This window comes from Aethalodelphis obliquidens, unplaced genomic scaffold (genome assembly GCF_003676395.1).
Source record: "Aethalodelphis obliquidens isolate GAN/ISIS:26980383/991018 unplaced genomic scaffold, ASM367639v1 scaffold32, whole genome shotgun sequence".
Lineage (NCBI taxonomy): Eukaryota > Metazoa > Chordata > Mammalia > Artiodactyla > Delphinidae > Aethalodelphis > Aethalodelphis obliquidens.
The window spans coordinates 10,206,947-10,230,992 of record NW_020837976.1 but is presented as its reverse complement, the minus strand read 5'-3'; the positions used below and the strand labels follow the sequence as shown (position 1 = coordinate 10,230,992).

The 24,046-nt window shown below is 44.3% G+C and overlaps 1 protein-coding gene across 5 annotated transcripts in view; it reads left to right on the top strand.

The window, feature by feature from the left end:
• Positions 1-12,835, top strand: part of GAREM1 (GRB2 associated regulator of MAPK1 subtype 1) — a 208,782-nt gene extending 195,947 nt beyond the window's left edge. For 4 of the 5 annotated variants that reach the window (XM_027127699.1, XM_027127695.1, XM_027127700.1 and 1 more), the window contains 2 exons: positions 6,074-6,240; positions 7,621-12,835. In XM_027127699.1, coding sequence (XP_026983500.1) covers positions 6,074-6,240; positions 7,621-8,518 — 1,065 coding nt within the window. In that variant the 3' untranslated portion in view covers positions 8,519-12,835. The remainder of the gene's footprint in view (positions 1-6,073; positions 6,241-7,620) is intronic. The other variant, XM_027127697.1, reaches the window with a different exon arrangement.
• The last annotated feature ends 11,211 nt before the right edge of the window (positions 12,836-24,046 follow it).

The following is a 24,046-nucleotide window of genomic DNA, read 5'->3' as shown; positions in this document are numbered from 1 at the left end:
GCCATTTATTTTATTGGGTGTGTCCATCTTTGCTTTCACTGTTAGATAATAAGCTGCCATTGATTATTTTTCTGGTTTTACGTGGCCAGTGCTGGCATGGTGAAGGCAGAGAGCAGTGGGGAAATGTGTTCTTTCCGTCCCAGAAGTCAATGTGCACTTAACCTCCAGGTTACACGCGTGCATGTACCTACCCAGGCACGTTTTCAGGTTTCTTCCAAGTTAAAAAGAAAAAAGCCATGCCTCATTCAATCCACTATCCCTTTCTAATAGCTGTCTCCCCCTTTCTCCCCAGCCCCTTCCTTCCTTCTTGAAAAGAGTGGTCTGTCCTCACTCACTCCACCCTCACCTCCTGTTCTGGCTTTGACTCCCTGGAATCTGCCTCTGGTCCCCTCACTCAACTCAAGCTTCATTCACTAAGATCCCCAGTGACCTGCTAACCGTCACACATCTTCCCAACCTGCCCTGACTTCCTGCCGTCGTTCCGTCTTCACACCATCCCTCTCCTGAGCCGCCCTCCCCACCATCTGCTTCCTTGACACCACTGGGGACTGTTCTGTGCCGTGAGCGGTGAGATACGGTCCCTTGCATTTCTCCCCCTTGGTCTCCTCCTCTACTGGCCCCTTAGGGGTTCAGCCCTCTTCCCTTCTCATCTGGGATCTCAGTGCCACCAGGACTTCAGATTCTATCAGTAGAACGCTGAGCTCGACTCTTTTCCACACTGAACCCCTTGGTTTCTCCCAAGCTCTGTTCTTCCTTCTAAGTGTCTGTCTGATAAGTGGCATCAGGATTCGTCTCGCCTTCTAAGCCCCCAGTCCAGGGCATCGCTCTGGTGGTTTATTCCTGCCCTTGTACCTTTTGTACACTCACAATTCCTTCCTCCTCCAGACTTTCTCAGCATAATTTCCTGTGAGTTTGTTCTTCCCCTGCCCTCCTGAAGCATTCATGGTGCTCCCACGGACCTTCATTCCACCTTCTATTATTACAGGACCGACTTTTATCTCAGCCGTGTGTTGGTCTCCCTGCCTCCCTCCCAGCTACTTCCAGGGGCTACTTGTTCTTGTCTGCTTTACTCAGCACCAGCTCAGTGAGCGTGTGATGGGCGCTCAGCATATAATTGAACAAGTCAATAGTAAATGGAATTAATGTCATTTGTAGGAAAAGGGAAAGCGACACAATGTTCTTCGGACTTCTAGGGGCAGTAGATGGTGCCTGTGATCCCGGCCGTTAGCCCTCAGGACGGACACCTTCCACAGCTTACTTCAAACCCCACTAGTAAATGTTGTGTGTTAGATGGCAGTCACTTAAATATGCCTCCCTGAGAATATGCCTCATAGACTAAAGAGAAGTGATGGTTCTAGAAAGAGCAGAACTCCCCAATTCCACCTCGCAATAAATTAGCTTTCTGTTTAGCTCTGGGTTCACAGTCTGCTGCTTGAACACTGAGGAGAGGTGTCTTACTCCTGGGTAGCCAGTATCTTATCTCTGATAAGACTGAATCATTGAGCATTTCTTTAGAAAAGGGAAGACTTGTTGTGGAGAGGCAAGGATGAGAGGATTGTGCTGGAAGTAAAACCACTTATAAGAAAGGCTTTAGACCAGAGAACTGCTTGTGAAGCCAGGCTCTGGGTACGTACGGGTGGGAGTCTGCTCTCCCTGAATCCATGTTGTGGTCATTGACCCTGTCATAACCAGTAGGTGCCAGGAGCTTGGCTGTAAACACTCAAGCTACTCATCACCAGAAATTACCTACCAGTAGGCAAAAGTCACCCATGATCCGCGATGGGTAGTAACACCTGCCTCAGACAGAACGCCATCCCCTCCCTTAGCACCAGCGTTCCGGGTTTATTCCTGAGAATCCAAGTACCTCACCCTCACCCTGCACTGCTCCTTGAAGTTCAGTCTTAAATGCTGCACTGAAGGGCCGAGAAGGGCTCTAGTCTGTCAGGCATGGTGTGTCGGGCACGGTGTGTTCTACGACATCCTCATTTAGAAATACCATCATTTTCACTCTGACACCACGTCCAGTGTCGTGGTGGCAGAGTTGATGGCGGCCATAGGGGCCAGGTCTGCTGGCACCTTTCTTCCCCTAGACTGACACCAATATGAAGACAAAAAAATTAACGTGGAGCCCAGATGACTTATCAATAACAGTCTCCACATTAAAATATAAAAGGCATTCTTTTGGTATAAGTTTGAAAATAAAAGTGCCTTGTTGTATTTGTTTTGTGACATCCAGTAACCTCCACCTGGCATTCTGTGTACCATATTTGTGCCAGAGGTGACAAATCCCCAAACTCTGCCATCCACAGAGCAGTAAGAACAATGACGACGGTCCCTACCATTTCCACTTTCGGGCTAATTGAATATACATGGGAAGTAAGTGAATATAAACAGTCTGTTGGCAGAGTTCAGAAGCAACGACAAGTACTGGTGGCTACTTGTGATGGTCCCAAACCACGCCTGTAACAGTTAGAGCTGGGCCTTAGGAAGTGACAGGAGGGGATGGGCAGTAAGAACTAAAGCAGAGCGAGAGGCAGGAAAGCACAGGGTGTGTTTAGGTGACACGGAATCTGCCCCATTGGATGGACCCATGTATTCATACAGAGGAGTAGTGAGGGAAATAACTAGAAAGATGGAATCAAATGGGATAATTTCCTCTAGCGAGAAGAAATCACTAGAAAGACTGCAGCAGGCCTCAGTGGGAGACAGGAGAAGCTGGACTTTATCCAGCAGTCAAGGGGGGCCACTGGAGATGGGAAGTAACAAGATGAAAGCCACATGCTGAGACTTTTAGAAGGAATGTGCTGAAAATGTAGCACTTAAACGTGAAATTGAATATGAGGAAAAACTGGAAATAGGGTGATTGGCCATCTGGTCTTATAAATTGCCTTTTATTGTCAGATAAAATTCATTTCAAGCCACAGCTACATTTCTCTTGGATATAAATGTCCCATGATGAACCAAATCAAGAAGCAAAGAGAAGTCGAATAATTACTGTTAAAAGGAGGTACGAGATAGAAAGTAAGGTGGCACAGTAAACCCTCAGAGTGTGTGGGTGTATCACTTCTGAACCCCAAAACGTATACATTCCCCCAAAGCATATATAGTTTTCCCATAAAATGCTGCAGTATGACTTCACTTGAGCGTCCACATCTGCAGCCACAAGTTAAAAGTAACACGGGGAGGCGCATCTACAGGGCCATCAGCCGTGCTCACCCCGCGAGGGCCGCCCTCCCGCAGCTGCCCAGGGTAGCACGCACTAGTTTTGTTCCTCCACAGTGTTACAGCTGAATTCCTGTCGCCGATGGGGTCCCATTGAAGTCAGGTTTTGTTTTGTTTTTAACTACCTTTTCTCCAAAATGGGTTTCAAATAAGCCTAGTTCTTTCCCATTGAAGTCACACAATTACACCCAAACTGCCCCCTCATGACAAGGGAAGAAATCTTTCTTTGGTCTCATGTTAGTATCTTCTCACTGACACCATCACACACATACACACACATACACAAACACACACACACACACGACGGGGTCCCATTGAAGTCGGGTTTTGTTTCGTTTTTAACTACCTTTTCTCCAAAATGGGTTTCAAATAAGCCTAGTTCTTTCCCATTGAAGTCACACGATTACACCCAAACTGCCCCCTCATGACAAGGGAAGAAATCTTTCTTTGGTCTCATGTTAGTATCTTCTCACTGACACACATACACACACACACACACACACGACTCCTTTCAGGAGTCATGTGGCCATTTCAGAAGCTTTCCATATTTCAAATGCTGTTTGGAGTGTAGCTGGAAACGTTCCGGTCAGCCGAGCTCACCTCACCGGGCCCTGTGACCTACAAATGCTTCTTTTTACTGCTGCCTCCCCCGTCCCCTCCTGTCACCGGGAAACCTATGGGGAAGCTCTTTAGGACTGTCCAGTTATGGAAGGAGGGGGCAGAACCAGATGTCAGGAACCTTGAGAGTCTGGGGTTATAAGAAGAGAAGAGAGGACTTCCCAGAGATCAGAGTCAACTACAAGTGGCTGCTTTTCTGTGTTCCGAGACCTAGGTCAGCTGATGATACTCAATTAAAATGCACAGTGTAGTCGACCTCTCAGCATATCATAATTGACATCTAGGTAAGTGGTCCCTAATGAAATGTATTTAATGACTAATTCCAAAATTTAGAAATTTCTAAATCAAATTCAGCCTTAACCCTGTTTTCCTGATGCTTCTCTCTAATCCCATGTTGAGAAGCGATTGTTTATTTTTAAAATGGAAAAGTTAACCGACGGACTCCTTATCTTCCTTCGTTTTCCATGATTCCTGTTATTCTAAGCGTAGACAGAACCAAGCACATCTATAAAAGCCGCACCCATCCATCCCAGATTCTAAAGACATTCCCTAAGAAAGAAAAACACAGTTGGCTACCATACAATTCGCTGACAAGACAGAAGGAAGATGACACAATATCTTACTTATTTTGTAACCAGTGTATGCTCCCAAAAGCCAGGGAGCGGAGTGATCCAGCCAGAAATTTTCAGTGTCCTAGTTGGTTCCCAACTTCTTAAGAAGACCCCAAAGTGAGGCAAGAGTCCCCCTGGGCCAGCTCACAAGCAAGCCTCCCTCTTCCTTATCCAAACCTCATTTCCTTCTCCACCACCACCTTTTGAAAAGCTCAGAAAGAGAACGCCCGCAGCTGTTGGAGAAGAGAATCTGCTGCTCTCAATATTCTGTTTTAGCCTAAAGGGCTGCTGCAGAAGAAAAACTGTATGCAGTGGGTCCCAACAACGAGGGTGGTGGGCCCTCCGGGTGGGAGCAGTGATTCCCAGACCCAGGGAGAAATGCAATGGCTGAGACTTTACATGGCTTCTGTTTCGCTTAGAATTGAGGTTTGCCTGGTCTCCCCGGGGTCACATGACTTTTTTAACATCTGGTTTTCTCCAGCAAGTGAATCAGGCCTCGGAAGCCAGTTAGAGGGCCGGGGTGCAGCGTAGGTGGTAGACGATGCAGTGTAACGTGAGCCCATTTCATTTGGTCTTAAGCAAACTCCAAACCAAAGCTAACAGGAGCTCCGTTTCATTGTCTTCATTACCCAGAGCCCCTGGGACAGAGGAATCGAAGGCAAAGGTGAAAAAAAATGGGTGGGAACACAGCCTAAAAGCAAGCAAGGGTGGTGGTGGGCTTTTTTTTTACAAAGTCAGAATTGGCTCTGTTTTTACCTAGGTAGTTAAGGGTAGACTAGCTGAACCAGGTGTAAACTGCCCCCTGCTGTCTGACACAGAGAAGTACATAAAAATATCTGCCTCGTTAAAAAGAACTGTATTCTGAAGGCCGGCAACAAGCTGGGGCGAAGGCAGGCAAGGGATGGCACAGGTCACCTGCCTCCCTCTCCGGTGTGAAGATGAAGGAGGGTGAGGGAGGCGGTATTTTTCGGACTTGGAGAGCTGCTTCGTTACGCCATCTGCCGCCTTGTTTCTCAGAGTGTGGTCCGTGGTCCAGCAGCGTCCGCATCACCTGGGAGCTTGAGGGGCACAGCCTGAGATGCAGAGTCTCAGGCCCCACTCTTGGTCTACTGAGTCAGAATGTGCATGAAACAAGATCCCCAGGGGATTCATGTGCACAGTTACCTGTGAGAAGCCCCGACTGTAACCTCAGAAGGAGCCTTTACACTAGACAAGGTCCACTGTTCCCTAAGGCTTGTAGCAAATCGAATTCAGTTTGAACAGTGAAGAAATACAACTCGCTAGGAGAATGGAATCCTTCATTCATATCGTGATCACTTAACGCCCTTATTTTCGTCCTACTCCTGTTTCCTGTGTCCTCGTGTATCACCGGCTCTTTACCATGCTGTCCTTCCCATTACTTGCTACATTTCTGCAGCACCTGCCAAACCGTTTCTTTCAAAATCGCTCCATCTCTGGCAGCCTCCTGTTTCCCACAGTCCTTGTTTGCTCAGGTCTGCCCTCCCTTTCTTCCACCCCTGCTGGTGTCACGTAAGAAGAGCAGCCACTGGGCCCTCCGGGAGGGAGCTGGCCCTGTGCGTAGTCCGAGTGTCGCTAACCCCACGTGTTCTCTTCTGCGCCAGGTCAGGGAAGAATGCCGGCTCCTGAACGCCCCGCCTGTCCCGCCCCGCAGCGCAAAGCCTCAGTCCACCAGCCCCTCGGTCCCTCCTCGCACAGCCAAGCCGGCGCGGCAGCAGACTCGCTCTCCCAGCCCCACCTTATCCTACTATTCTTCAGGGCTGCACGACATGTAAGTCCTATGCCAGGGCCCACTTCCACATGGTTCCCTCATCAACCAGGTCCCCGATCCTTGAGAACCGTGTCAAGGAGCCATCCCCTGGGCAGGGTGGTAGGAGAGGAAGTTTTCTTTTAAAAAAAGAAAAAAAAAAATTTTTTTTTTAACTGGATGAGCATGATGGGGCCCTGTTGGTTCTGAGCTAGGATGGAAGAGCCAGTGACCTAGGAAGATGCTGAGTCTGTGAGGGGTTCAGTGGTTAAGGCTGGCATCTACTTGTCTCCGCTTTGACTTCAACACACGCAGACAGCACCCTCGAGGAGGACCCGGAACGGCAGGGGTCCTGTCGGCCGTCTACTCTGAATTCCACCCAGTGCTAGAGTCCCTGACCATCACTGTAAAGCAGTCTTACGCTTCCATCTGGATCCTCCCAGTGCCGTGAGCTCATTCTTTTGCACTGCAGCTCATTCCATGGTTGGCACGTGCCAATAAGTTTTTTTAGAGATCTTTCATTATATGCAGTTGAAATCTATCTCCATGTAACCTTCAACTGTTTCTTAGGTCTAAAGAAACAAATGTAGGTCCACCCGACCTCTCTTGATCAGGCTGTGAAACCATGAGGTCAGCCAAGATGTAAGTCTCCTCCAAGAGGCAGCCTCGGTCCCACCTGCTGTCCCCCCATCACCCACCTCTGAGCACACTCTGGTTTCACGGTCACTCTTAAGATAGGGCCCCAGAGCTGAGTGTGATCACATGTGACAGGTTAAAGTAGCTCTCCTTGGCAGGTACTTTTTTGTTCCCTGGACATTTAAATCTTTATGGTGATGTTACTCAATTGTGTGGAAACCAAGGCAAGAATAAGGATTTTATTCGAAACATTTCTTCCAGCCTCAGACTCTTGGATGGATATAAGGTCATCAGTGGTGGTGATGGAGTCCTGTCACTGTAGCCCAAGAATGACAAGCATGAGACACTCATTTACTGCTCTCTCACTCCACCCTTGCCCACTGCAGACATCACTAATCAATCACAGCACCTGTTGGTGATAAGCCCAAACAAGGCTAAAGATTTTTCTCATCACAAAGATCCAGGCACCCACGAACAATGATTTTCTTGTTAAAAAAATAATATATTTGCCATCTCTGCTATAGCATATTAAATGAGTATCTTCATATCCATAGTTACTGATGTATTTTAGTAATTTAAAGATTCTTTTAAAAAAAAAAAAAAAAGCCCAGTGAGGTGAAGCAGGTACTTTACGATAAGAAATATAATATTTGTTGCCTAACCACATTTTTCTACTCAGAAGTGACATCAATGGGATAAGGATAGGCTGGATGTTTCACTTCTCTTTTTTTTCCACTCATCTCTCTCTCTCTGTGTTTGGCTTTTAAGCAGCATTACTAAAAGTGACACGAGTCCTCCTGAAAGCGCTCCCGTTTCCTGCTACCCGTGTAACCGAGTGAAAGCAGATTCCATGGACCCCAAGTCCCCGTTTGGCAGTCCCACTGCTGAAGCTCTATCCTCCAGGCTCTCATGGCCTAATCATTATTCGGGAGTGTCAGAGACCCAGACCAGGAGCGACTTCCTGCTGGATCCGAGCAGGAGTTACAGTTACCCCCGACAGAAGACGCCGGGCACGCCCAAGAGAAACTGCCCGGCAGCCTTCGACCTCGACGGCCACGAGCTGGCGGCCAGCCCACCCGGGCCCGGGCCCACGGAGCCCGGCGGTAGTGCCCCGGGGTGTCCCAAGTCGGCCAGCTACTCTCTGGAGAGCACGGGCGGGAAGACCCTGACTGCAGCCCCCACCAAGCAGAGCATCTCGTGCCCCGCCTTGCCTCCCAGGGCCCCGAGGCCAGTGGAAGAGAAAGCCGCCCTCGACACCCTACCTTTGCCTCTGCAAATCGATGGTGCTGAGGAAGCCCCCGAGTCTGGGTCACCGGACCTCTCCGAGGACCCGTACTTTGTTCAGAAGGGCACGCAGGACATCTTCTCCATGTCTTACCCCTTCTCGTCACCCCTCCACCTCCAGCTGGCCCCCCGCTCCTGTGGTGACGGGTCCCCGTGGCAGCCACCTGCCGACCTGTCGGGACTCTCCATAGAGGAAGTGTCCAAGTCCCTGCGGTTCATAGGGTTGTCCGAGGACGTCATAGCATTCTTTGTGACCGAAAAGATTGACGGAAACTTGCTTGTTCAGCTCACGGAAGAAATCCTCTCCGAGGATTTCAAACTGAGCAAACTGCAGGTGAAGAAAATCCTGCAATTCATTAACGGCTGGAGGCCCAAAATATAGCCAAATAACCCCAGGTAGCATTGAACAAAACAGATAAATGTGTGTTCTAGAAGGGGAGGGCTGGGACACAGTTTCACATTTTTTTTGCACTAAAAACTTTCTCTGTAAATAGGGATAAGAGAAAACTCTTACTATGCAGATTATGATTTTGAATGGTGAACAGGCTATTTTGTACATCAATAAAAATGCTGTACAGAACACTTAGAGGTGTGCCTTGTACATCACTCAACACTCAACAGCTGCTAAAAGACAAAAGGCATGCTCAGAGAAATAACTGTTACCCAAGTAGGTTTATGCGAGAAGTTGTGATATTTATTTACAAAATAGCCAAAGCTGAAAGACATAAGAATCTTTAAAAAAAAAAAAAAAAAAAAAAAAACACCTCTGAACAATTCCCTCCTTTGGGAGAATCAACTTTAGACAATTTATTCTGTGCTCTGTCGTTCGGACTGCTCAGTGCTAATTGTTTTATTCTTGTGCCTGAAAATGTTAGTGATACGAAATGACACTGCAGTGTTATGTGCTTGGTGGGGATCTTTTTATCAAAAGGCATTTTACAAAAGTCATGTGCTAGTAGAGAGGATCTATGATGTCCTTAGAAATCATAAATCATGACCACAATAATTTATCTGTAACTGCTGCTAATTTTACTGAGCAGAGATAAAGAAGACCAGAATATATACGTATATGTATATTTACACAATACAAATGTATGTTTTAAACATCAGTATGAGTCTGATCTTTTAGATAACATCTGTTCACTTTCAAATATCCATTGAAGTTTGGGGCCGTTAATTAAGTCGACTCTCTTAGGAAATGGGACAGAATGATTCCAAAGATTCTCAGAACCCTGTCCCTCGAAGCTCAGTCTTATCAGGCTCCATCACAGAAAACTTGGAACAAATCAGTAGAGAGTCTGTATTGAAGAATTAAGTTTGATTTTAAACCTATTACGGGCTGGGTTTTACATAGAATACTCCCGTGCTGATCAGTGTCTGGGGAAATGACCATTTCTGTCGAGTGATAATTCTTCTCGGGTTTGAGGGTCTTATTCTCCTGGTATGTGGTGATGAGGGGTCTGGAGAGCATTTCTCAGAGCGTGTCAGGTGTTCTCAACATGCTTTGTGCTTTAGGAGAGCTCAGAAATCAGACATACCATCCTCTGCTTTGATATGTGCTACATCTGTTGCATCATTTTTTAAAGTATCAATAAGAGTACTTGTTTAGTTCAGAAATCTTCTTTCCTCTCTTCCAAAGAAAATACATGATTACCGTACTTTCATTCCAACAATCCCAGGACCCAGTCTGACAGTTTTTGCCAAACGTGAATAAATACTCCAAAATATAATGGCATCAACATAATTCTTGACTTTTTGAAGGAATATAAATCTTAGAAAAGTTTTTGTTCTCCGAGCAGCATATCGTCCCTAGCCCTGTCTCCCCAAGAGTCTGTCCCCACATTCGAGATGGGCAGACAGCCACCCAGGTGTCAGTGTGACTTGCAGGACTGGCTTGTATGTTATTATCCACTCTTCTTGCTCATCAGAATAAATACACAAATGGAAAGACAAGACCCACCAGTCTAGTTTTGCAGACCTGTTCAACATATGGCTTCATTTCTTGGCATTCAAGATATTTTTAATCCATCTCATTGTTTAGAATTGGGGTGAATTGATACCTTTTCTCATTTTCCATCTTAAATCTCTTTTTTTAAAAAAAAGGATTTCCCCCCAACATGTCTCCCAAAATGCAAATACTCTAGGTTAAAAGTGCCCCATAAAAGAGTACCCTGTAGAATCTATCAAACTGTAGCACCTCTTCAAAAGTAACTGACAAGTTTATATAGAAGCTTCTAGTACTGCACTCAGATGACATGCGGTCCCCTCCATGACTTTCATGTTGAGAAAGCATCCTTCTGTGTGAGGGGCAACTCCCTAGGTAAAGTTAACCTCTCAGAACTTTCCTTTAAAATAAAAACAAAGGATGATGTTGAAACGTTGCAAGTTTTCTTTGGCAAAACCCTGCTGAATCCGTTCGTGAATCCTTAGTGCTTGTATGCTTTTCTCAGTTCAAGAGGGAGGAATGAGTGGGTTTGAGTTTACTATGACAGTTGCCCCACATAAACAACTGATTCCTTTTATCTTTTTTTCTTTTTGTTTTTGTTTTTCTTTTGCAAAACCTCGACACAAAGTCCTTTTTGTTTTTTGTCTTGGCATATGTACGTTGAGTTTATATCGACGGCAACATAGAGACTCCTTGAGGGCAGGGACTATGGCCTTTCATTCACATACTCAAAATTCACAGCATCATCTGTGTGCCGGGCACTATGCTAGTCTGACTTGACAGGCTGATAAAAAGACACAGTTCCTGCCCTCTTGGAACTCATAAGGTTTATGTTTAAAACCACAGTTGTTGAGACTGGGTACGTGCAAGAGAGACATGAGCTCTCCTGGCAGTTGGATGGATGGAGAGTTAAGTGTGCCCTGTCCCTCAAGAACCCACAGAAGGAAGAAATGGCAGCCTCTATCAACGGGGTATAAAAGAAAAACTACAAGACCATTGAAACTTGGAAAGCATTGGAGGCAGCAAGTATCTCTGACTCCCACTGACTAGTGTTCTTTTCTACTGATTGGATTTTTTTTTTTTTAATTGGTAGTAAGTATCTTCTGGTATCTGTAAAGCCACATGGCGCCCTTACTAGACAAGGCACGCATAACCAGAGAGAATCAAGACAAGGAATGCAGAACAGGGGTAGGAAGGAAACAGCCCTTCCCTTCTGAGCTGCGATTTTTTGCAGTGAAAAGCAGTGTATAGAGATCCCCACATGCAGAACCTTTTCTAACCAACCAGGTCAAGACTGAGGACATCTTCTGGCAGGTTCCCTGCAATCTGTGCACTGACCCCTGTGCTTGGGGGAGAGTGTCCAAACGGGACTCTTTCTTGGATTCCTTAAATGCATGGCCAAAACCATCGTGACCCCCTTAAGAAATACAGCAATAAACCAAACCAAGCAGCTAAAATGTAAAACGTGGGCCTGATTCATGTTGGGACGGAGCACTGAAACACAGATCAATTCTTTCTCAGAATCTCATCAACGCCTGCACGTTCTCTCTCTTTTAAGTTGAGCTGCTCAACTTTATGAGCTGTGAAATTTACATTTAGACCCTTTCAACCCACATAGAACATTCACATTTATGGAGTTGCAGCGAGCTGCCCACTCCGCTAAATTGCAGTGTTTATTCTTGTTTCACGTAGAAATAAAACAATCTTACAGGGAAATATTATGACTGTCCATTCCAACTGTTTTCAGACGTGGGTAAATACCCTCTGCCGACATTCCAGAAGCACCTGCACACCGTGCACACGACTCCTCGAGAAGTTCAGGGGGTGGGGGTGGATGAATAGAGGGCTCTTCATTTTCCAAACACACTGTATCACAAATCACTACTCATCATGCCTAAAGAGTATGAGCTTAACATTTGGAATAACAAACTGAAAAAAACACAGGTCTCCAAAGACCACTGTGAACGATTCAAAGAAAATTTCAACTTCAGTCCCTCAGAAAAGTGAAATCTGCTGTTGGACACACAAGACTTTCAGAAACTATGACCATTAATCCCAATTTTCTAGGAATACAATGGCACCAGGCTGCTAGGGCAAGAAAAGTAAGATGCCCAGAGTGCAAATGATGGAAAGTAGGATTTTTATACTGTGGGACTGTAATAGTGTGGAATTCTTATGACCACTTCTTGTCCAATCACATCGTTTAGTCTTCAGAACTTGGTGTTTTAAAATTTGTCTCATTGTGAAAGCTAGAAACAAAGGGTAAACGTGATTTCTGTTAAAAGTATATACAAATATCTTCTGTAATTTTGCTGCTCTGTCTAATTTTTAGGCTATGAGTTTTGTAATGAGCTTATCAGATGATGAATTTCCTTTGTTTACAATCTCATGTAGTAGGGCTCAGATCATTTCTTAGCTATAAACCTCTTCTCCCATTTTCATATTAAGCTCCATTTAAAATATTGCTTAAGCTAAGCCTAAAAGTTGAATTCAATTAGTCAAAAATTGGGGAGTTTTCCTTGACTTAAATGAAAATGGTATATTCTTTTCAAAGACTTTTGTAACCATCTTTACAGTTTCTTTGCTTGGAAAAGTGGGGTTGTTAACTACCAGTTAACAGTTGCATTATTTCCAGAGCATTGTCTATGGGCCCAATGTGTACCTCAAGATAAACATGGTATGTTTTGTCTAAAAAAATTCGTTGTTGATTTAAATGGTTCTGAAATGTCTATAAATAAAGAAATTTTAAAAGTTGCTCTTCTTGCAATCGTTCCTCAGTGAGTTGGACCCCTGTGTGGTTTTCTAGAACCTCTCTTTCCCATCCTCATGGAGGAGAAGAGAACTTGTCTGAAGGGTTTCTGAAGACTGCAAGCTCACTCCATGTTAACAAGAGATTGAAGACTGTGGTTATCGAAAGTGGAAGAAGCTGGGAACCAGGTAACCTGGTGGCAACCAAAGAGAATCTAGTACCTGTGTGGTCAGGAGTTAGGACAAAAGACAAATATGATGGACTAGTGAGCTTTAAAAAAATAGTAATGGGGGAGGGGATAAATGAGGCGGTTGGGATTAACATATACACACTACTGTATATAAAATAAACAACAAGGACCTACAGTACAGCACAGGGAACTACGTTCAATATCTTGTAATAACCTATAACGGAAAAGAATCTGAAAAAATATAGATAGGTAGATAGATAACTGAATCACTTTACTGTATACCTGAAACTAATGCAACATTGTAAATCAACTATACTTCAATAAAAAAAATTTTTAATTTTAATAAAAATACATGTTTGTACAGAAAAAACGGACAATAGAAATTCATATCTCTGGCTTATATATAGTTTAATTTCTGTAATTACAATTAGCATCACACTGAGTAGATGTGGTAGAGGGTTTTAGAGAAGGTCATGAGCATGCAGCACACTGCAGCGTCCACCACTTTTACAGAGAAGTTGGCAAGTGGAGGCTGGTTAAGCTTTTACTGTACTCAAAATAGCATGAAGTAGCTTCAGACTATCTTACTGAGCGGTTCAGGGGAGGGTTGAAGGGCAGGGAGGACAATGAGATCTTAAGTCCTTGCCTGGCTAGGATCTCCCCAGCTTCACAATCACCGAAAAATGTTCCTGCCTTCTTTTGCTAGACAAAGCATCCCTAAATCATTCATTCCGTGTTATACTTAAAACTTCAACCCTTCTGCCCTATTTCACAGGGATAAAACCTGTGACTATACCCACAGGTGGCCACTTTCCTGATTTCAGGGATGTGCACTGGACAAAACTATAGGGTTGATGTGACTGGGCTAAAACGTCCAAGGACCTACCGCAAGGTTCTAGAAGTACTTACATCAGATATACACTAGGACATATGACTCCCCCAAATTGGATATTGCCAAGTAAATTTGAGTTTAGAAATATATTGAGTTAGAAGACTCACAGACATAGAGAACAGACTTGTGGTTGCCAAGAGTAGGGGGAAGGAGTGGATTGGGAGTTTGGGATTAGCAGATGCAAACTATTATACAGAGAATGGATAAACAACAAGGTCCTGTTGTATAGCACAGGGAACTATATTCAATATCCTGATAAACCATAATGGAAAATATGAAAAATGTATATATATGTATAACTGAATCATTTTGCTGTACAGCAGAAATAAACACAACATTGTTAATCAACTATACTTTCATGAAACTAATTTAAAATAAATAAAAATTTTTAAAAGAAATACATAGAATCAAATATCCTCCAAATCCTACCTATCTGAGGTTAGAAAAAGTCAAATCATTGAAAACAGTGAGTAGGTGGTGGGTAAATTGCACTGAAATGAATTTTCCCTCAAGCAATCCCCTCTCCCACCTCAGCCCCTCCTTGCTTAGGTACTCATAGGCATCCTTCAGGATTCACCAAGTGTCATCCCCCAAGCTGATTTGGTTTCACGTCTCTGTGCTGACAGCTCTCTGGCTACCCTTGTAAGCTATAAGTCTTTGGTATCAGGGCTTATGTATTCGCTGTCATATCTTCAAAAGTAATGCTACTTAAGATTCTACTGAATGACGGCATGATGCCATCACATTCCTGATGGCGGCCAGTCTTCATGCCATCAAGATCAAGGCCCTGCAGCTGCATGGTAACAATGAAGTAAAGTCAAAAGAATGACAAGTGAAATCTGGATTCATCATAAAATATCTAAGACTAAAAGAGAGTAAGATATGAACCTGTTTAGAGATTCCAGATCGAGTTTGCAACATTTGCCCATGAATAAATTTTTCTTCTAACAGTTTAATGAAGGCAATGAGTTCAGTTCTTTAATGAATATAAAGTGAACTAGGAAAGATCAGTGTGTTTCTGGAGGTTGACTCAAATATTGGCTCTAAAAGACACAGGCAATTGAAGACTAGTAGATATGGTTGAATGACCTAAGCTAAGAGTGATCTCAGGACCAGAAGCAGTGATGGGTAAAGATAAGAAAGAGTTTGCGTGCTCAGAAGCACAGCTGGCAAGGAGATATTGTGCAGGGCATAGGAAATAGCATCCATGGGCAGATCACAGAAGTTTAGAGCCAGAGGGAACCCTGGAAATGATCTGGCCCAATCTCTTAACTTTATTGCAATGAAACCCATGGAGGTTAAATGACCTCACTGGGATCACACAAAGTCTGTGACAGAACCAGAGCTAGAAATAAAATCTCGTTTCCCCATTTTGTACTCGTTCCACGACAAACTTGTCTCCCAATTTCCTCAACTTTTAACTTTTAACATAACATTTAAGGACTTCTCTAGTGGCGCAGTGGTTAAGACTCTGTGCTCCCAATGCAGGGGGCCGGGGTTCAATCCCTGGTCAGGGAACTAGATCCCACATGCATGCTGCAAGTAAGAGTTCACATGTCACAACTAAGGAGCCCGCCTACCACAACTAAGACCCGGCGCAAATACATAAATAAATAAATATTTAAAAAATAATAAAGAGCAAAAGTGTTTTTTTAATAAAATAATTAAAAGTTTAAAAAATAAAAATAACATTTAATCAGGTTTTTTTAAGCACATGGAATGCCCTACCCTGGTCCTCCAACTTCTCTTTCTTCTAAGCCTAAAATAGGAGCTGATGTTCCCCAGTCAGTGTTAGCTGGAAAGAAAAGAAACCTCTCCTGCTTGTAAAATGGATGCTCTGTGCATGTCACCTGCTTTTTGATCAAAAACTATGACTCAGTGGAGATACTGAGACAGGTGTAAGATGAAAAAATGTAAAAGAACAAAAAATCCAAAACTAAATGTCCATCAACAGATGAACGGATAAAGAAGATGTGGTACAAATATACAATGGTATATTACTCAGCCTTAACAAAGAATGAAATAATGCCATTTGCAGCAACATGATGGATCTAGATCATATACTAAGTGAAGTCAGTCAGACAGAGAAAGACAAACATCATATATCACTTATATGTGGAACCAAAAAATATGATACAAATGAACTTATTTACAAAACACAGACTCACAGATGTAGAAAACAAACAATGGTTACCAAAGGGGAAAGGGGGCAGGGGGTAATAAATGAGGAATTTGGGATTAACAGATACACACTAATCTATATAAAATAAATAACACGGACCCACTGTGTACACAGAGAATTATATTCAATATCTTGTAATAACCTTTAATGGAAAAGAATCTGAAAAAGAACACACACATATATATAACGTATATATATCACTGAATCACTTTGCTGTACACATGAAAATTGTAAATCAACTATACTTCAATTTGTAAAAATCCCCCCAAAAAAATCCACGCATAGCATACACGCCTTTCATCCCACTGTATCCAGGGTAGCCCCTAGGAAGAGTATAAACTGGGGCACCTTGGGAGAGAAGCAGCTGTAGTACTAAACATGGCCACAGGGTGCCAGGCTTTTCCAATCAGCTAATAACTACCCAAGGATTACTCCAGTCGAGGATCAGAGCAGAGTAAAATTTTAAATCCAGCTGTACTGGGGGTCTCTCTATTCCCATCAGTCACTTTTCCACTTTCCTTAGTTAGCCAAAGGCATTCAAATCCTGAAGTTATATAAACAGAAAGAAGTGGCTCAAAAAAGGTAAGGGATTTGAAAGTGGGGCACTGTACAATTTTTTCAAGCCACATTTCCATGGGAAGAGGGCAAAGGAATATTCAAAGCGCAAAACTGACCTGTCAGAAACCTCGCTCCTTCTTGGCCCTGAGTCTCTGGAATTTTGAAAGTGAATGGTGCAAATCTGAAGCTCTTGCATAAAGGAAGTTGTACTTCGTGTTTTTTTTTTTTTTCCATTGATTGGTTTTGAGCAACAAAACACCCTCAACCAAAACCAAAATCTATCAAGTATCATTACACTAAAGTTGACTTTAGTGTAAAGCTGACATTACACTAAAGTTGACTTTTGAGAAAGTACATCTCCTTTAAGCCTCCTTCACCTTAACACTCAAACCATGAACCTACCTAATTGATCCTGAAGAACAAAGGAAAGATGAATTCTAACGAAGAGAATCTCAGACTTCGGTTTGGGCATGAATATGTTCACGCTTCATTCTCTGTGCTTTTTACTACTGTCGGTGTAGCATAATTATTGACAAAGTAAAGGAAGTCTCTTTTTCAACTTTTAAGGCGGTGACTGATTTTACAAATCCAGTAAACTACCAGTAATTTCAGTTTTAGTTTAAGTTGCCATCTTGAAACAGTGTAATTGCCAATTAAAGTTTTCCCATAGCCACGCTTACCCGTTTCTATCACATTTCAGTGATAAGTGAATCCTGTGGAGAAATGGGACTTCTTCACATGGTCAAATGCTTGGCTATCCTGGCTCCGTGTTTCTGTCTAGGTTACCCTGTCCTACACACAAAGGCCCTCACTTTTGGTTCCTTGTCTCTGTGAAGACTGTAGAATATGCTGGTCCTGCATGTGCAGCCTAGCGGCCCCCCTCTAAAGCTGGAAAAGTCTAGCCATGTAAATTATCATTGAAGCAAAACCTGAAAGCAGGATAGACAACCAGCTCACGAGGTGCAGAACACTGTCCGTGCAGCCCGGGGTCCACTCTTTGTACAATCCCATTTTTTCACGGGTCTCACTAATCCCTGAGATCGGATAAGAACAGGTAAGTATGGTACATTCTGTGTACACCAGTGATCTGGGGCACATTTTGAAGAAGTAAGATTTCCATATGTTAATCATCCTGGATGATAGAAAGGTGTGGGAGTTATTTGTGTCGGCAGAAGGAAAAGGCAACCTGCAGAGACGCCACTACTACAGGAACTCATAAAGTACTGGGATCCGTGGATCAGTTAATAATTGATAGTTTATTTGGAAGGCTGAGATAACTTATCTTTCACAGAAACTAACTGCAAAAGAACATTTTGAAATATGGCCTGGGGAAATGAAGTACACATTTCCTTCTTCAGTTAACTATTAGGTACGGTATTATTTAAACCTGGACAACTTCTTTGAGAGAGGTCGCGTTTATTTTTGTTGTTGTTTTGCCTTGGCATGTTGCCAGTATTGGCCATTTCTAGAGTATCCCTCTTCCATCCATAGGCTTTGTCCCTCCTGACTGTCACCCAGTGTCAGGGTGACATTTGGGGGCAGGAAGTTTATAAGGAAATCAGCAGCTGTTGCTAGAGTTGAGGATTTGACACCAGCGTGCCCTCAGCAACCCCAATACTCAAGTTCCAGGCTGTGAACTATCCCACTACCAGACTTGTTTATCCCCTAACTCAGCTACTGTCCTCACCAACCACTGTAGGTCTCAGTATTCCCAGTAGGGACCCCACCTCCTGTCTCCCCCCAGTCTGGGTTTCTTCTCGCACCTCTTTTCCTGGGACTTCTTAGATCTTAACCCAGACTTAGCCTAAATTTCACATTTCCCTGAACGCTCTTTTTGCTCTATCTCCAGTTAGCTCATTATGATGCCTGAAAACATTCTCTAACCTGAGTTTCGTAAATATGTCCTTGTGAACAGCCAAAGTGATCCAGCAGGCAAACAACACTGGAGAGATGGGACTGATTTCACAGGCAGATGGAAGAAGCCAGGGCGGCTGGTGTGCAGTTCTCTGGGTTCATTAATTGAAGTAATTTGGGCGGCATACCTCCCGTCATTCCCAAACAGTAATAATTTGCTTTTCCAATCCTGGCTGTATGAATGCTAAAGACAGGTTTGAACTTACTTTTAGTGTCAATAAAATATTGATCAGCCAGCCCCTCACCCTCTGGCATGTCCCTAAGTGATGTTCTCAGTATGTTTGGAGGCAAGTGTGTCTCATGTGCTCCAAGGTTGACCAACACACAGTTACTCTCTGATTCCCAGCCCTGGCACCGCACCCAGCTGGCCACAGCCACAGGTTCACTTCCTGCTTCTCAGCACAACATGGAGCTCCTGAACTCTCTGATTATACAGCCAGTCCTGCAAACAGGCTCCTCTTGTGATGTGTGTTTAGGCTTTTCCAGTCCTTCTGTAAAGGCTCTGTGTGCAGGTGCTCCATCAACCTGAGCTAGAGAGATGCTTGCTTACAATGCAGGTATCCAGCAGGGTACCAGGCATCCAGGTGTATGGACATCCACATACCCCAACACCTATGCCTTGAACAAACATCCTCTCAAAGACTCACAAACTCAACCCATGAGGAAGTGAGCCACAGACCTCTTCATAACTGCCCCCGAGGCTACACAGACGCCCAGCAGAAGCTTAGAAACGCCACCCATACGGGCATGATTGGCCTCCTATACGTGTGTCCTTCCTTTCCTTCAGGATAGAACCTGAGGGAGGGTTTCTTTTTCTGGTGACAAATATTTAACACCTTTGGAGTCAGCCAGTCCTGCATTTGAGTCAGAGTTCTGCTCTTTATTATTGCTGTGGCTATGACATCATTTTCTTACCTATAAAATAAGAATGACAACTACCTCTTAGAGTGGTTACGAAAATTAAATGAGTTGACATATGTGAAGCTCTTGACGGACCACTTAGTTCAAAAAAAGACTCAATTCTGTTTTGAAATAGAATTAAACCCCTTTAAAAATGAGGGACAATGCGGTGTGGGAATAACACACATTCCTTCTAACCATTAGCAAGTGCTTTTTGAGTATGTATTACGTTTTCTGCACAGACCAGGTACTAAAGCTGTTCTGAATGAAGACACGAGCTGATGGTTTACAGACAGTTAGCACAGTAATAAAATCATTCATTGAGTAATTACTGTGTTCCATTCGTTGAAACACAGGAAATCACATGCACTATTTCACTTAACTTACATGGAAGCAGTAAGAGATAACTACTACAGGCCGTGCTCTGATGCAGGGACACATGCTCTGATGCAGGGACACGTGCTCTGGGAGTCCACAGGGCAGAAGGTCACTGTGACTTGAAGCTCGGAGATGACCTCCTACAGGAAGTGGCTCCTGAACAGGAATCTGGAGGATGAGTAAGAATTAGGAAACAAAGGGGAGCAGGGAGAAGGTGAAGATGTGAGAGAGAAGAAAGCAGTATTGGCAAGGTCTTGGAGATGCAAGAGAGCATAGCGTCACTGACATAAATTGTTCAGGGGGACCGCAGTGTAGCGAGTAAAGAACGTCGGTGAGAACTGAAGTGGTAGGAAGAGGCCTTTCCATGAAGGCCATTGCATTGAAGGCAAGGGAGCCTGGTCTTCAAGCAGTGGAGAAACTCCATCATTGGAAGTAGGGAGTGACAGGAGCAGATAGGATCACTGGGAATGCAGCGGGGGAAATGGGTTGAAAGGAAGAAATCCTGGGTGCGGGGAGAGCCATTAGAAGCAACGAGGAAGCACATAGATAATTCATGCAAGTGTTGAGGTGTCCTGGGTGGAGTAACACCAACGGGGATGTAGAGAAATGGACCAACTGGAACAGAGTGGAGGAGGTAAAACAAAAGGACTTGGGAATCGATCCAACATGGCAGCTACTACTTGGAAACAAGCGCCTAAAGCTCCAGGTGCCCATGACTCTCAAACTTCCGCCACTCCCCCTCCTAATACAATATGGGACCTGAAAGTAAAAGACTGATATTATGATGGTGTTTCAGGGGCTCCTAGATATGAGAAGAAACAATAGAATATGAATTTAATGGTAAATGATGGTGCCTAATCGAGAATCTCCACTGGACCCTATCCTGGTTGGAAGGATGAAACAGGAGTTCAGTCACAAAGCATCCCTCAGCAGAGCTGGGCGGGGATCGACCAAGGGGGCGATCCCTAACCGGGGTACCCTCCTATCTGTCACCAGCCACACTGGCCTCTGAAACCACGGTGAGCCTGGGACCTCGTCAAAGTCAGAAGCTGCACAACTTGCTCCCCAGGGGCGCTAGAGGCTGCGCTTCCGCTGGGCAGGGCTGTGGAGCAGAAAGCTGTACCCAGAGCACCTTCAGCAGCACAGGTGGAACAGGGGTCATGGCTCCTGGGAGTAGAGGCGAGGAGGGATTGAGGATGGCATCCAGGTTGTCCACCTGGGCAACTGGATAGAAAAGAAACAGAGGAGCAGGGCGGGAAGGGGATGCTGCACGTCAGGCCGTCCACCGGGTGGGGTTCTGTTTGGCTGCACAGAATGAAAACCCAACTACAGCCGCTTAGTCGAAAAGGGGTTTGTTTTCCTCGGTAACAAGAAGCCCAAAGAAGGCATCTAGGTCTTGTACAGCTGCTCAAGGAGGCCATCCCGGAGCCAGGATCGTTCAGGTCTCCTGCTGCACTACCCCGGTGGCTTTCATCCTCATGATTATAACTTGGATCCTGTAGTCACAAGCATTTTTCCTGACTTCCAAGCAGAAAGCAAGCTTGGAAGCGTAAAGAGCAAAAGACACATGTCACTGACTCTGTCCTTTTTAAATCCCTAGAGATTTCCACTTGGCCAAAACTAGGTCACATGACCACCCCAGGGGCAAATGTCACTTAGGTATTTTCAACCCTGAGCAAATCAGAACCATGAGCAAAGAAGAAGAGACACTGGATAAACCACCAGCAGTGTCTTCACGGGCCCTTACGCAATATATATTCGTTGTCCCAGTGTCGGCCACGGGAATGCAGGCCATCTGCTGCAGATGTTTCTGATACATGAGTCAGAAGTGGAGGACAGAGCTGAGCTCTAGAACAAGTTAGCTCATTAACTCTCTGGGATCACATCCTTATTCTTGCCTGTATTTTCAGTTGTCTCAAACCCATCAAAAATTTGAGAAATGCTGCATATTATATTGTACCTCCTGAAAATGCATAATGCATATTAGTATATTAAAGGCTCTGAGAAATTCTCAGTAAAAGCCTGTTTGACTATATTTATCCTAATCTCTCTCCAACATTTCCCAGACCTTGCTTTGGAAAGTTGATGGAGGCTACTACCTTGAGATCATCTAGTTGAGTTCTTCACGGCCATGTGGCTCACTAAAAATTAAGCTGTTGGCAGGGTATAAGAAATGTGGGATCTCCATGCCATATAATAGTTAAGTACAAGACCAGTTTCCTGGGCAAGCAACTTATGTAGTCACACAACTCTAAGCACTTAATCCTGTTCCCATCCCAGGGGCTTCTAGGGCCCTACCTGCCCCTCAGGTCCTGACCATGGGTTCCTGTTGACCAATCAGAGGTCTTGGTAGCAGGAACCATTCTTGTCCTAAGCTCTGAATGGACCAATTAGAAGGCTACGTGATAGTGACTCATTGATGTTGGGTCCTGGGTGGACCAATTGGGAGCCTAAGTAACAATGACTCTTTGATGTCCAGGAGCCTGAGTAAACCAATCAGAAAACTAAGTGACAATAACCCTTTCGTGGTCTCTGTCCTGGGTGAACCAGGTAACAATGACCCATTGGTCTTTTAGATCTTGAAAAGAACAATCCAGGAATCTGAGATACAGTGGCCTCTTTTTCATCTGGGTCTGACTGGACGAGCTAGGGGTCCAGGTTTCTGTCAATAAATAAGGGTCCAAATACCAAAGACACCCTTTCTCCACGGTCCAGTGGGCCACTCAGTGGCTGCGGGGACTTCTGTAGCCAAGAGCCCCACCCTTCACTGATCACAGTACTGGTCCAGGGTTGATGGTGGGCATCGCTTGGGAGGGGGATCGTGTCCCTCCTGGGCTGCCAGTGTTTGCTGCACCACCCTCAGCCTTGCCCATGCCCAGCTATTTTTTTATTTAGTGTCACATGGTGGTTATGGCTGGGGTAGGGTCTGGGCCTTCCACCTCCACCCCTGCTGTAACCAGTCTTCCCTACTTTAATAAGTACCGGAGGGCATAAAAAAAAAAAAAATGCCCCAAACTTGGGTTAATGCTATGCTGTTGCCGTCTTGAGATTAATTTCCACAAGGGGCTCCAAATTTTCATTTTGCACTGAGCCCGGCAAACTATGTAGCCAGTCTCAGGCAAACAGGATAAAGAACAGATAGACATGATTCATATTTTTAGCTTTTTACTATTTCAGAAGAAGGACTTGCCTGCTGGTTGAAATACATTTGGCCTTCTTGCTGACATATATCAACATATATGAAAATATTAAAACATAGAACTGTTCTCATTCCTGTTAACACCCTTCCCCTACTCCTTTTTTTTTCTTTCGGGGGGCGGGGGATGGATATGTCAAGTTTGTATTAAACGTAGTGAAAAAGAAATTGGCCTCACTTTACCATAAATGGATATGAATGGGAATTTAAAACAAACTTTTTTTTAAACTGTAAAACAAAGGCACTAGTCTTTGCATTGGGGAAGGGAGTCATGTTTTATTGATTATGTTCAACATGAAGTACAGTACATGGCCTATAGTGGATGCCCAGGTGGCTGATTGATTGAAATAGAGCTTGATGAGTGAATGGATTTGACAAGGCCCATCCAGAGATTAGAGAAACTCTCTAGACAGCCAGAGCCGGGACTCAGGCACCCCCTGCAGACTCTGGTGAAGGCCAGGATCTGTTTTCTACCTGGAGTCAATCCTTTTGTGTAGTTTGTTTGGGGTTCTGGAATTTAAACTTATTCCAGAGTAGCAGCTATCTCGTGACCATGAAGGCCCCCCCCACCCCAGTACATAAAAGCCACAACCACAAATCAAACTGGTCCTCCACATTGAAGGAAATACCTAAAAAGAGGAACAAAACTGGTATAATTAGAGCTGGATTGGAGTTCCTATCCATCAGGAATTTCTTTTGAAATCTCTGAATGTTGACAAGAAAGATAAGATGGTAGAAAGAGACTTACCCACAAGTCAACCAAGAAATGATGTTTTTTAAAGCTGATTTCTTTATCCTTAGCTCCAGACAAATATATATAGTTTTTAAAATGTATTTTTCCCTGTTCTGCCACTTCCAGCCTAAAATGTATTTATACCAACACCCCCATCACCACAACCCCCAGGAAAAACGAAGTGTTATCTTCCACAAAGGATGGTTGATGCGTCAGTATACTGCTCTGTCTAGGATAATCCACATCTAACTTTCTTTGACTTTGCAAAGCTTA